Source organism: Thermobia domestica, chromosome 2 (genome assembly GCF_964235325.1).
Source record: "Thermobia domestica chromosome 2, izTheDome1.hap1.1, whole genome shotgun sequence".
Taxonomy (NCBI): domain Eukaryota; kingdom Metazoa; phylum Arthropoda; class Insecta; order Zygentoma; family Lepismatidae; genus Thermobia; species Thermobia domestica.
In genome coordinates this window covers 15246495-15259991 of record NC_137455.1, presented here as the reverse complement: position 1 = coordinate 15259991, position 13497 = coordinate 15246495, and the positions used below count along the sequence as shown (strand labels likewise).

Here is a 13497-nt window from a genome sequence, read left to right as displayed (position 1 = left end):
CTAATCTAGGTCCCCTGTTGTTTCTTCTTGTTATAAATTATATTTCTCTGTGTATTAAAACTTCTCAAGTTCTTTCTACCGACAATCTCAAATTATACCCCAAAGTCGGTTCAATAGATGACTGCGTGAAACTTCGACAGGATCTACAGAGAGTTCAAATATGGTGTGATAAGAATTATTTAGTACTCAACGTGTCCAAATGTAAAACATTATCTTTCACGAGGAAAGAAAATTCAATTAATTTTACCTATACAATAAGTGGCACTTCCTTGTCTACCCCAAATATTATCAAAGATCTAGGAGTTATATTTGATAGCAAATTAACCCTTGCTCAACACGTTGACGCAATAACGAGTAGTGCATATAGAAACCTAGATTTAATTTATGGGATAGAACAGGATTTCTATAAAGAATCAACATTTATAAGGTTATATTTACCGTATGTAAAGTTAAAATTAGAATACTGTTGTACTGTTTGGACACCAAATGTCACTAAATACTCTAATGCAATAGAAAATTTAAAAAAAAAAATGCTTCCACACAAGAAAACCGGTTTCTATCCAACGTATGTCCCCTATGAAGACCTAGTAACGAATTTTAGTTTTCAAACATTAGAGAAAAGAAGATGGGTGTTTGATTTGTTGTTCTTACCTAAATTATTAAACGGTATAATTGACTGTCCAGAATTAGTTTCAGAAGTATTGTGACATGCCCTAATAGGTAAGACTAGAAGAGCAAACACTGGGACATTCTATTGTAGGAAAGCAAGAACTAACATATTACATAAGTCTCCTCTGTGAAGAATGTGTGCTTCATTATAATGAAATGATTAGATTTCATGTAATAGATGTATTTGGTATGTTCGAAAACGAGTTCAAAACAAATGTCAGGCAATAAATTCTGCATAATTAAACGATGTATATTTGTGTATGTATAATAATGTATGTATTAAGTATAATAGTGTATGTTAGATAATTATGTACACCACACTATAAGTGGGTATTAAGCCTGTTGTATTGTCCGTATGAAAGAAATAGTTTTTCTAAACGGCAGCCTGATCATTATTAAAATATCTGAATTAACATAATTAAAAAAATACCAACATAATATGAATTCCTTGAATGTTGTTTGTTGATTTGTCGTCCCGGCGCCCTCCTGGCCGCGGCGCCAGGGCGATCGCCCCTGTCGCTCCGCCCACGTAACAGCCCTGATGATAGGCACAACTATATCATTCGATTTGCGGTACGTTTTTTGAAATGAAATGAAATCTTTGAGTTTTACGTCCCACGGTTATGCCGGTGATTATGAGAAATGAATTAAATGGTGGAATGAAGAAAGTGAAAGGAAACGGGAGAACCCCGAGAAAACCCACGAGCATGGTGTTCGTCCACCACAAAGTCCACACGGTGTGAGCTGGGATCGAACCCAGAACCCCAAGCACCGGAGGTGAACGCTCTACCACTGAGCCACCGCGCCCCTGCGGTACGTTTTTCCTTGCCACCTGGATGCATCCTGCATTGTTCAGTTCCATTAAAAGTCAATGTCAGTACAGTCTTATAAATATTTAAAATATATGGAGCAGTTGTCACTTATGTCAAATAATAACGGGATAATTCCCACAGGAAATGTAACCTAGCAATGGTAAATAGTGAATTGACTTGTCTTTTTGTTTGCTGCAATATGTCATAATTCATCTAATTTCTGTAAGTTTTTATTATATTTTTTAGGGAGTCCGAAATGTACTTTTACAGGCGAGCCCGTATAATTATCGTTGCGCCACTGTATGTAGTACATTTCACTGGAGATAAGCGAAAACAAAAATCTGTTATCCTTATTCTGTACCAGCCTTCGCAAAAAGTGCGAAGCGTAACGTAACGCAAAATATACTAAAATCAGTTAGCCTATAACTGCTTTGCCTCTTACACTAGTTAACAAAGGTTTTGTTACATAAAAGGAAATACCTGTTCTTAAAGGAACTTTTTGCGCTGAATTCGAATATGCACTCGGTTTTTCTCCTCACGTACTATTTTCCCGTAACAGAGGGGTTTTCGGGAAAATCCCTCAAAAATTTCCCTTTTCGTTTATTTTACACCCCAAGATCTTGTCCCCTTGCATATACTAACATAGAAATTATACCTAAGTATACTTTGATTCATATTTAACAAACCCTCCAAGTTTCGTAATAATCGCTTTATTCTTTCTAGAGAAATAAATATGTTTGTATGTATACTGTGTGTACTGTTTATTGCACCTTATAGTAATGCTTTCAGATCTCTTAAGTTGAGGTAAAACGTTTTGCTTTATTACCACAAACACATATATAAAATATAATACAATATAATTTACAAGTGTGACAATTTACAATAAACAATTACAAATGTACCAAAAGGTCATGAAAAGACAATCAAAACTATTAGAATATATGAAACTTCCATTGGGTTACAAAAACGTACACTACTTCCTTCTTTTGTAAGAAATGTTGCATTCTCTAACAAGACCCCAACAATAGTCCCCCATCATTGAAGGATCCCATCGTCCCTGGTACCTTTTCTCCATTGCCATTATATCTTGGTGGAATCTTTCCCCCTGTTCGTCGCTGAGAGCACCTAGGTTAGCAGGAAAGAAGCTGAGGTGGGAGTGCAAAAAGTGGATTTTTAAAGACATCCTACAACCCAACTCTTTGTATTTCTGTATCATGTCCTGTACGATTTCTGTGTAACTCTCAGCTTTGTTATTGCCCAGAAAGTTGCGCACAACACACTTAAATGCTGTCCAGGCAGCTAGCTCAGCACTGTTTAACTTGCTGTCAAAGCTATCATCAAGCATTAATTTCCTAATTTGGGGACCAATAAACACTCCCGCTGAAATCTTAGCATCACTCAGGTTAGGGAACTTATCTCGCAAATACTTGAAACCTTCACCAGATGTGTCCATGGCTTTGACAAAGTCTTTCATAAGTCCTAACTTGATATGAAGTGGCGGTAGTAATATCTTATTAGGATCTACCAAAGGAGCGTATTTGACGTTGCATTCTCCAGGTACGTAATTCACTCTAGGTTCCCATTCCTTCACTTCATAATGTTTGTCATCAGCTCGGCTATCCCATAAACCTAAAAAACATTGGTACTTCGTGTAACCGCACTGCAGTCCTAATAAAATACCAACTACCTTGAGATCACAACATATTTGCCAACAATGGTCCTTGTAATTTATAAGATTTAGCAAAGTTGACATGGTGTCATAGGATTCCTTAATCTTCACTGAGTGCGCAAGTGGTATAGAAGGTTTTTTATTTCCATTATGTAAAAGGACAGCTTTAAGGCTGACCTTGGACGCGTCGATAAATAACCTCCATTCTTCTGGAACGTAAGGAATTCCTAGCTCCGCCATCAACCCATTTATATCCGTACATACGCACACATTATCTTGCATTGAGAAATAGCTTGAAAATTGAACATGCCTTTTCCTGTACACTGATATGTTCGTTTCTGCATCCAATAAGTTCCACTGCTGGAGCCTTGATCCCAGAAGTTCCGCCTCTTGTTTTGTCAGGTGCAAATCACGGACTAGGTCATTAAGTTCACATTGCCGGATGAAATGTGGCTCGCGAACACAGTCAGGGATGAACGTTGGATCCTTGGATGTACATGTTGATGTCGATGGTTCATCAAGGTCATGATCATCATCAGAGTCTTTTGGCCATATCTCTTCCCAGTTGGTAGGGGGCTCGGGAAGTGGAAGTTCATCCCCGTGCGGAATAGGTCTAATTGCGGATTTAACGTTGGGATAACTTATTGTGTATTTGCTTTTTTTAGAATGTCCCTTAACTACTGTGAGACAAAAATAACAATCATCCAGATGGTTGGTGGGTTCTCTCCACACCATTGGTACAGCAAATTTCATGAACCTCCGTTTCCCTTTGGCCCATGCAAGTAAAGTGACGTAGCACGACGCACAAATTATGTTGGGTGCCCAAGTTTTGTCCTGGTCTCCCACACGACATCCGAAATATATATAATATGCTAGTTTCACCGATGGCGTAATGGATCTACACTGTCCTTTAACTACAAACTGGCCACACACATAACAAAAACTATTTGGTGAGTTAACACACGAACGCCGTCCTCTTGACGCCATTGTACTGATCACAAACTAAACTTCTGGTCTTAGTTGGGTATAATGCCGTTAAGATCAAACATGAAAGCACTTTTAGCAGCAAAGACAACTTTGAAAGTGAAGTAGTGTTAAACCACACGTCAATATAAAAATGTACAAAACTCCCTCACCAGTGTCAAGAACACAAGAAAGAAAGAAATGCGCGGGGGGAGGGGGAAACGATACCGTAGTGGAAAATTCAGACTGCATTAGTTCATTGTTGTCAACAATGAGTCTGTATTCCATTCTTTCTTTCTTTTGCATTCTGTTACATTTGATAACAAATATTGATAACCATTTCATGAACAAAACGAAAAAACTTGGAGAATTGTATATATATGTATTAAGATATACATATACTGTACGTTTAAAAAAAATATACGTTGAAAGTACATTCTATTTTTATACACGTTTCTAATTTACAGAGAGCAATACAAGTGTGTTGTTGACTATTGTAAATATTCATTTTTATGTCTGTGTTTGTAGTAATAAAACAAATCGTTTTTACCCCAACTCAGGAGATCTGAAAGCATTACTATCAGGTGCAATAAACAGTGCACACAGTATACATACAAATATATTTATTTCTCTAGAAAGAACAAAGCGATTTTTACGAAACTTTTAGGGTTTATCAAATATAAATCAAGGTATACTTAGGTATAATTTCTATGTTACTATATGTAAGGGGACAGGAGCTAGGGGAATAAAATATCTGAAAAAGGGAAATTTTTGAGGGAATTTCCCGAAAATCCCTCTGTTACGGGAAAACTGTATGTGATGGAGAGAAACCGAGTGCATATTCGAATTCAGCGCAAAAAGTTCCTTTAAGATCAGATTATTTTTCTCATGTAACAAACAAAAAGTTTAAATTTTTTAACTAGTGTTATCGCAAACTAAAATCCAAATTTTGCATTTCGTTGATGCCAACCGTTACGGTATATGGCCCTTTCAGTTTTTTTACGTCTGACGCTTGTGCTCTTTAGGCTAAAGCACTGGCGTCTCTGGCATGTAAAATTTGGCAGGAGGGGACACGAAAGAAATTGATTTAAATGGTACTTCCTAGTCCAACCTGTTTATTATCTTCGATTCCATTTTTACCTTTCTGCTTACTTTCACGGATTCCCTGAGGTATATCAAGAACTCTGTTATAATCGTTTCACAGCCTGAATATTATATTTTTTTAAAAAAATATTTATATGTTATTCTACCGTTAGTAAATAATTAAATTAGAGTAAAATATTGAATATTTTGTACTTTAAAATATTAGGGGGGCGTATCCCCCTCGTCACCCCGCCAGAGACGCCCGTGGGCTAAAGGAGAAACATGATTTATAAAAGAGTGAATAAATATGCAGCAATCAGTGGAATGATAATGTGAGAGAAAACGTGGGAACCCCGAGAAAACCCACGGACACAATGATGGAACCAGGATTCTCATTCCGTTTCAGACGTCGCAAATTTGCTGCTCGCAACGCTACGCAAAAGTAATATAGCTTGCGATTATAGCTATGACAATAGTCGCAAACTAAAACATACATTTTACGCTGGGTTGACGGAAACCACAATGGAATGGAGCCACTCACACCAAAGTGAGCGCTTTATCACTGAGCCACTGTATTCCCCCCCAGACTTTCCTGGAAAACAAATGATGCAGGAATTACAGGAAAAAGTACATCATGCTAATCGATTCATAGTGAACTTATGCACGACTATGGCCTTTAGTAACCGTATTCTGTTAAAGTATTCTCGCACAGCAAAAAGTAACGAATCCCAGAATTCTCGTACACTTAGCAACGCTGCAAGAGAATATGATGTCATACGTACGCTGCAAAAGGTTTTCCATTTTGTTTGATGAAAGGATTGCGTCATTTCCGCTCGGTTGCCATGACGACGACCACACTCTGCTTCTAAACCAGTACTTGTTAGCTACGGTCTGGCTGCTTTTAACACGAAACTAGAAGTGTGATCATTCTCTGTGCATTTGAAGTATGTTTTTGTGAAGATAACAGCAAGTGAATTACACGATAATATACCATTGTAAGTGTAGTTGAACTTAGAATTTTAAAATAATAACGTTTAAAAGTGAACATGGTTATGTGCTACGTACCAGATTGCAGGCATTACAGTGAGAGGGATACTTGTAGATTTTATCGATTTCCGCTCGATGAACGTTTAAAAAAAATCTGGGAGACAGCAATTAGGTAAGAAATTTCCTCATTTGAACACAATTAGGTAGAGGTGCAGATTAAAAATAGTTCATCTAGTGACGATTTCAGATTTTGCCCAGGAAATTTTTCAATACGCAGGAAATTAAAGTAGAAATGCAAAAATACTGGTAATTGATGTTCATCATCTTTCGAGATTAGCCCTGGGTGGACTTCCCCTTCCTCTGGGCTACTCCGGGAGTCATAAATAATCTTAGTAATACGGATTCATTATTTACGCCTTTCGACAAGATTGATTCTTTAGTATCTTCAACAATTATATTCACATTTTAACCCTTTAACGGGCCGTTTTTCCGATCAGACTGATTCCTTTTAAATTTGGAGTGGTTTCGGTGTATGGGAATTCTTTTAAATAAGTTAATGCAAATAATATGGGGTCTATGGGATATTTTATGGTGTTTGCATATAGGTTCTATGCAAAGTCCACTAAAACCGGATAGAACTAATAAATCGTGACGAATGTCAGCGTACTTGCACTTTTGCACACATTACTCTTCTGTGTAACACACAAAAAGTCAACAGTTCGAAACCTATCCACCTAAACGAGCAAAGAAAGCTCAAAAATGACAATATAGCGTAACTCCGCGTGTAACAAGTAAGAGAAAGAGTCCAACGCTGGCTTACTATGACATCTAGCGGGAACGGGAAATTCAGAACTTCATTAGTGAAAGGGCATCTCAGCTGATACGCAAACCTGCTTTTCTTTGTCGGAACTACAAACCACATGTTGCAATACAATTTCAAAATAAAGTTTGCATATATGCAAAGCTGAAAGCTAAAGGTTTAAAGCTAAGTTCATTCTTCGGTGCAGGTTTACTTTAAGATGGTCTGAAACTTATGGCTATGGAACTACAGTATTTTCTCGACAACATTCTGTGTAGATTGACAAGATGTCAGCTCAATGAAAAAGGATAGAAATATGCGGTTTTTAATGGTAGAGATCATTATCTAGTTTCAAAATAGTGTTTACTCTATTGGCGCATTTACATTTATTGCTTCTAGTCTTGCACAGATTTACACTGTAGATGCAGAATGATACTACTTATATTAAATACTTTTTGTTTTAGAAAACAACCTTTTGTCGTGATAACGTTTATTTTACTTGCAACCTCACATTCATATAACTATCGTAGGCATGCAGATGAAGTGTTTCGGGGCCAAAACACCTATCTATATAGTGTATCATAATGCTAATGAAATTAAAATTCTATTTAATGTGAAGACTTTTCGCTTAGATATGCTGCACTTGTTTCATGACTCACTGAAAAGTGCGCGAGAAGAGCAGCATCAGAGTTGCCAATCAGAGAAAAAAAATATCGATTTTCGTTTTTAAAGTTATCGTATATTACAAATAATAATAATAATAATAATAATAATAATAATAATAATAATAATAATAATAATAATAATAATAATAATAATAATCGTATATTCATTATGCATGTGCTAATTGTAGAAACTAGTATAATATTGCTAATAATGGCAATAATATATAGTAAATTTACCTAGTAATCTTTAGTTTCGAACTCCGAATCAGCGTCACTGTCCTTTCCATTTAAAAAAAAAAATCCTTATTATTCTTAATTGTACTCTAAACAACAACAATAATTCCACCCCCTCGTAAATGTAGGTCTAATTGAATTTAAAGAATGGATGCAGGATTGCCATTTGCCAATTTTCAAATCGTTATTGATTTATTTTACCGGGAATGACTGTTAAAAACTCAGTCTGGGTGCTTTATAATTATTTAATACACATCTAAAATTTATTTGCACATGCAAAAATTGCAAAAAAAAAAAAAAAAAAAAGAAAAAAGAAAAAGAAAAAAGAAAAAAGAAAGAAAGTGCGTTGTAAAATTATCGTATATTCACGTATTACCAGAAGGATATTACCGTCTATAGCATTAAGGTTTAAATTATCGTGTAGGCTACTGCAGTAAATTATCGTATGATTGGCAAGCCTGAGCAGGCCCGTATCCAGGGGGGTCTAGGGGGCCGGACTCCCGCTAAATTTTCTGAGCTCCTCCGTGGCTAAGCGGTTAGCGTACGCGCCTTTGGCGTGGGAGACCCGGGTTCGATTCCCGGCGGGAGCTCATGTGGTTCGGATTCCACGTTAATCAGTAGGTCCAGGTCTCATATAGCCTCGCTGCTGAACGGGACGTTAAACTCAAAATCAACTCAACCCCTAAATTTTCGCTGGCCCCCGTAAAATTTTCACGGTAGGCTTGCAAATGAACTATAATACGATGATAAACTGTAGTATGGTTGGATTGGGCCCCCCTAACTTCAGCCCCCCCCCCCTATATTTTTGGGCTGGCTACCGGCCTGAGCCTGAGCAGCATAGAACGTTGGCGGCCGATGACCATTAGGAAGACATAAGTGCAGATAGGAAGACAATATTAAGATGGATTTCGCAGAAATAAGAATACGAAGTAGAAATTGGATCCAGCTGGCTAAGAACAGAAGTCAGTGGAGATCTTTTGCGAATGCGGCATTTAACTTTCCGGTTCCATAGGCTATAGGTTAGGCATGGAGACGAGCCTCGCGAGCGGACAATTGGTGCGCTGCAGGCGCAGTGGGGAGTAGACAACAGTGTCATTTCAGATTTTTGCTTGGAGCAAGGAGGGGAAGGGGGAGGGAGAGTCTTCAATGACATAAGCGTGGGCATATGCATAGTTACTGAAAGTCTTCCGTCCGTTTGTCTATACGCTGGTGAAGTAAACGTCATTTCCGCTTCCTGTTCAGCTATTATGCTGCCAAAATGTCTTGAGCCGTGGCAAAAATGCGAACTAAAGCTCACACCCCCCACACACGCATGCGTTGAGGCAATAAGGGTTCAGCTGTTACTAAGCGAGAGAAAGTGAGTGGAATTCCTTCAGCCGATAGCAGCGCTTGCGACGGAAGACTAGGGATCAAGTCAGTGTGGTATATTTATAGCTGGTTACAAACAAACCAGCTTTGAGCGGGTTATATGAAGTTTATATGGTACTCGCCTATGAAAATGATTTGTTTCGTTTTCGGATATAACCATAACAGTTAAGAGGTACATGCAATGTTTTTTTTTTCTTTTTTTTTTCCAAGAATGAAATCAGAAATATTGTACTATCTAACATATTAAAGAGAAACAAAAACAAAGCCACACTGTACAACAAGCGATATAATGATTAATTACTTATTGGGCGAACAGATATATCTCAATCTTTTTGAAGAACACTTTCTGTTCTTGCATATTCTGCCAGAAAGAAATTAAAATAGGCCTACACATATCTATATTTTGTTTGTTTGTTTGTTTGTGACATTTTTAGGCTAATTTCGCTGTTTAATATACCGTATATTAATACTCAGAACACTGTAAAACATTTTCTTAGTAAACTGATAATTGAATCACACGTTTAAAGGCATACTATAATCTTCGAACAGTGGCTGTCCCAGCGTGGAATGTGATACTCGCCGGCCTCCGCCCTTTCCGATCCTTGCCAGCGTAAGTTCGATAACAATTATACCTTTGTGGTTACATATGTGTATAAAAATTTGAAACTCTTGATACAATTGAGATTGCAGACAATGGATTACTTTAAAATTAGTAAATCGGCATTACACATATATGTAAGACAACCGCATTTAAGCAATCACAAGCTAAGCTAACCGCACCTTACTGCATATGAATTTCGTTAAGAGTAGAGTACAGGCAATATAGTAAAGTTTAAACCGGACTTATTAATTTGTCTCATCCTGTTTGACATAAAATGTTGTCCCATCCTATCGATCTACGCTAACTACACATGTAAAAAACAGGATCATTATTTGAAAATTTATGTGTAAAATTTGTCTAATCTACGAAAATACTTCTGTGCAAGAAAATTATTTATGTAGAAGGAGAACATAGAAACAAATGTGCCATGGTTACTAAGAAATTGAAATGCAAATCCACTTGTAGTGATTACTAGCCCTGGCTAGTGTACGCTTTTCGTACCTGTTTTTCTATCACGCATACCCAACTTCACTGATGTGCCTGCTCCCTACAGATGCATCCTTACATACGCTTGAGCTTCAAGCTGCCCTTAATCATCATAGATGTAGTGTTGCGTGAAGTGACCACCCAGCGTAAGTTGGTACGTGTTCTCCTTATGAATTTTAATACGTGTATACGCTGGCATGTTATAAATCTGTACGTCGTTTGTGGTGAACGCAAAGAAAATAATTCAGATTACATTAGGACATTATGCGATAGACATAGGATAGTTAGAGGGTTATACCTTTTAAATTATTTAATTATTTCTGGTGACGCATTTCAACTTTACCAGTGCCAAGCAAAGAATGGACACCCGTTAACAAAAGAATGAAGAATAAATTAGGAAATTATTTCCACGAAGATGCGAAGTTTCTGAGATTATGTATTCGTAATTGTATGCTTTAAAATGCATTGGTTGTTCTAGTGCTGTACTCCTTTGTTCCGAATATCTGATCACTAATTTTATAAAAATCAAGTTTCTTCCATATTAAACATTTTCACTGAAGCTAAACAAATGACAGAAGTATATAGCATAACAATTTTCAATAATTTTAATTCAACTCAATCTAAAATTATTATTAAGGGGGGCTCATGTACATGCTTGGGATTCTCACTCACTTGTCCAGCAAGTTATTTGCAATTAAAGGAATTAAAATGTAAAGTAATTTTGTTTCATATTATGATAAATATAGCCTTGCTATACGTATAAAGTTATCTTCACTGCTATTTGTGAAAATGTAGCCTTATATATAATTTTAAGTTCGTCTTTCACAAGACTCACAGCTGCCACATACAACGCCATTGAAACTACCTTAGCAACCACCTAGACAACAGATTGTTTGTAACCAATATGGTTGCGCCCAGTAAAATTCACAGCAGACGACTTCAGCACCGTATCAACATGCATTATGAACAAAAATAGGTAAGAAATATCGAGAGCCAGTTTTCTGGAATCGATTCAGCGATATGATATATTTTTCGTCACTCATTTTAACCGTAAATTTAGTATTTAAGAGCAGCTCGTCAGTCTGAACCCAAAACTCAACTCGAACTGACTAAAAATATCCGCCTTTTACTTGCACGAAAGGATATATTTCAAGATTCAGTGGTGAGTGAGTGTAGATAAAAACGGGGGGAAATTATCCGCAAGATTCGATCCCAAATAATGTGAATATTAGGTAAAGAAAGCATATGCCATATTAATGTTTTTTTTTTCTGCGGTGCATATATTTGATGTATCCAAGGGGTTTCTAAGTTTTTTTTTTTCACAGTAAGCACTTTTGCTCTCAGTATATTGAAAATCCCTTTGGGGAAAATCTGAAATCATCAGTGATAGACCACATTATGTGTTTCACATTTATTTTTATGGTGGTAAGTTTTCTTGCGTTCCTAATATTTGGTCCATGTATATATTTATTAGTGTTTCTTGTTTGAAGATAATAAATATGATCCTATATACGTAACGGTAGCGAATGTATCAAAAGTCCGAGACCATATCCGTATCCGAGACCAAAAGTCCGGGACGATATCATAGGTCAACTCCATTGTAAGTAAGGATACGGAAAAAATGGCAAAAGAGGAAAGTTATTGAATTGTTTTTCTTTTTTTAAACTCTAAAATCAAATGTTCCCAATCGTACTGGGTTTCACACTTATAAGGCGCCCCCATAGTTAAAACACAAAAGCTTATTTTCGAAAAGAACCTAAGGGCACTCAAAAATAACGGGAAATTCGTTTCCCAATAATGCTGTATTATTGGTATCCTGAGGCTCCAACTCAGCCACAGGAGGGAGGGGGAAACCCAGCCCAATTTAGTGACGGTCTCAAGGCGGTAAAATGATAGGGATTGGTGTCAAGAAGGACGTCCAGTCGTGAAAGCTACACCAAAACTATCATGATGGGTCCTAGACCATCGTTTGCCGCTTTATCCAGTGAAAAGTAAATAGGATTGAAGCCCATTTTGTAAATTATTCATTGCAGCTTTGGAAAATTCAAGATTGCTAATAACATTCCAACTGACCAAAGCAATGTATTTATTTTAAGATTATATATTTGTGTTACAGTTTCGGCTATGTAACATAGCCTTCCTCAGACACATTATGAGAGAAATATCCAATTTTGACAACTTATATACAATCTGAGTGCAAGACACGCCCACTTTCTCTTTACAAAATGTAAACTCTCTTTACTATATATATATATATATATATATATATGTGTGTGTGTGTGTGTGTGTGTATGTGTAAAAGTGACAAAATTCAGGATATATATGCAAATGCCCCCTAAATAGTCTATCGCCTTTTTGTTTTAACGCCCCCTTTGAAAACCAGGACGGTCTTTGGGGAGCGTTAACTCCCACATTGAGAACCACTGCTCTAAATAAAGCCTCGAAAATGCTATCCAGGGCCGTATCTACTAGTGGCTAGGGTGGGCCTGAGCCCTCTAAAATTTTCACGGTAGACTTACAAATGAACTATAATATGGTCTACCGGCCCTCCTACATTTTGGGGCTGGCTACGGGCCTGGGGTACACTCCTTAGGCGACGCTTAGAGGCTTCGCCCGACTTCTGTAAGAAATTGGCAAGGGCTACCGAGTCGAGAATGGGCTCAATGGTTCTCGTGAGGTAAGAGTTGTCGGGACGACGAATGGATTTGGAAGAGAGGTAACAGATCTGATGAAAAGGAGAAAGTTGGGGAAACTGAGTACAAGAAACAAGGTGAAACGTTAATAAGGCAAGGGAGTTAGGAGGTGGCTAAAGTTGCTGTATGGTGGAGCAAATCGACGAGGAAGAAACAGCATGGGGATTATTCTTTCTGGTGATCTGAAAGATAGTGTGGTAGGTGAATAGATGGAGCGACAGAGTGGCGAGTATCAAAATACGCAGGGACGAAATAGTACTGTGTTCATATGCTCCACAAATAGGCTGCGAGAAGGAAGAAAAGACACAATTCTGGAAGAATTTGGACCACGGACTTCGCAGTACCCGATAGACAAAATAGTAATTGTGAATAGTAACTTGGATGGGCATGCCAGTAGAAACATGGAAGGGACTGAGAGGATACAATGTGGATGGGGTGTAAGCGAAAGGAACGAGGAAGGTGAAAAAT

General features: G+C 37.4%; 1 protein-coding gene across 6 annotated transcripts in view; it reads left to right on the top strand.

The window, feature by feature from the left end:
- Positions 1–13497, top strand: part of LOC145670574 (uncharacterized) — a 216704-nt gene that overhangs the window by 71950 nt on the left and 131257 nt on the right. The window contains exon 1 of one of the 6 annotated variants that reach the window (XM_081739453.1): positions 6061–6355. The exons of the other annotated variants lie outside the window; for them this stretch is intronic. Within the exon in view, the coding sequence (XP_081595579.1) occupies positions 6243–6355 (113 nt within the window). The 5' untranslated portion in view covers positions 6061–6242. Of the gene's footprint in view, positions 1–6060; positions 6356–13497 lie in introns of those variants that run through there. 6 annotated transcript variants of the gene reach the window in all.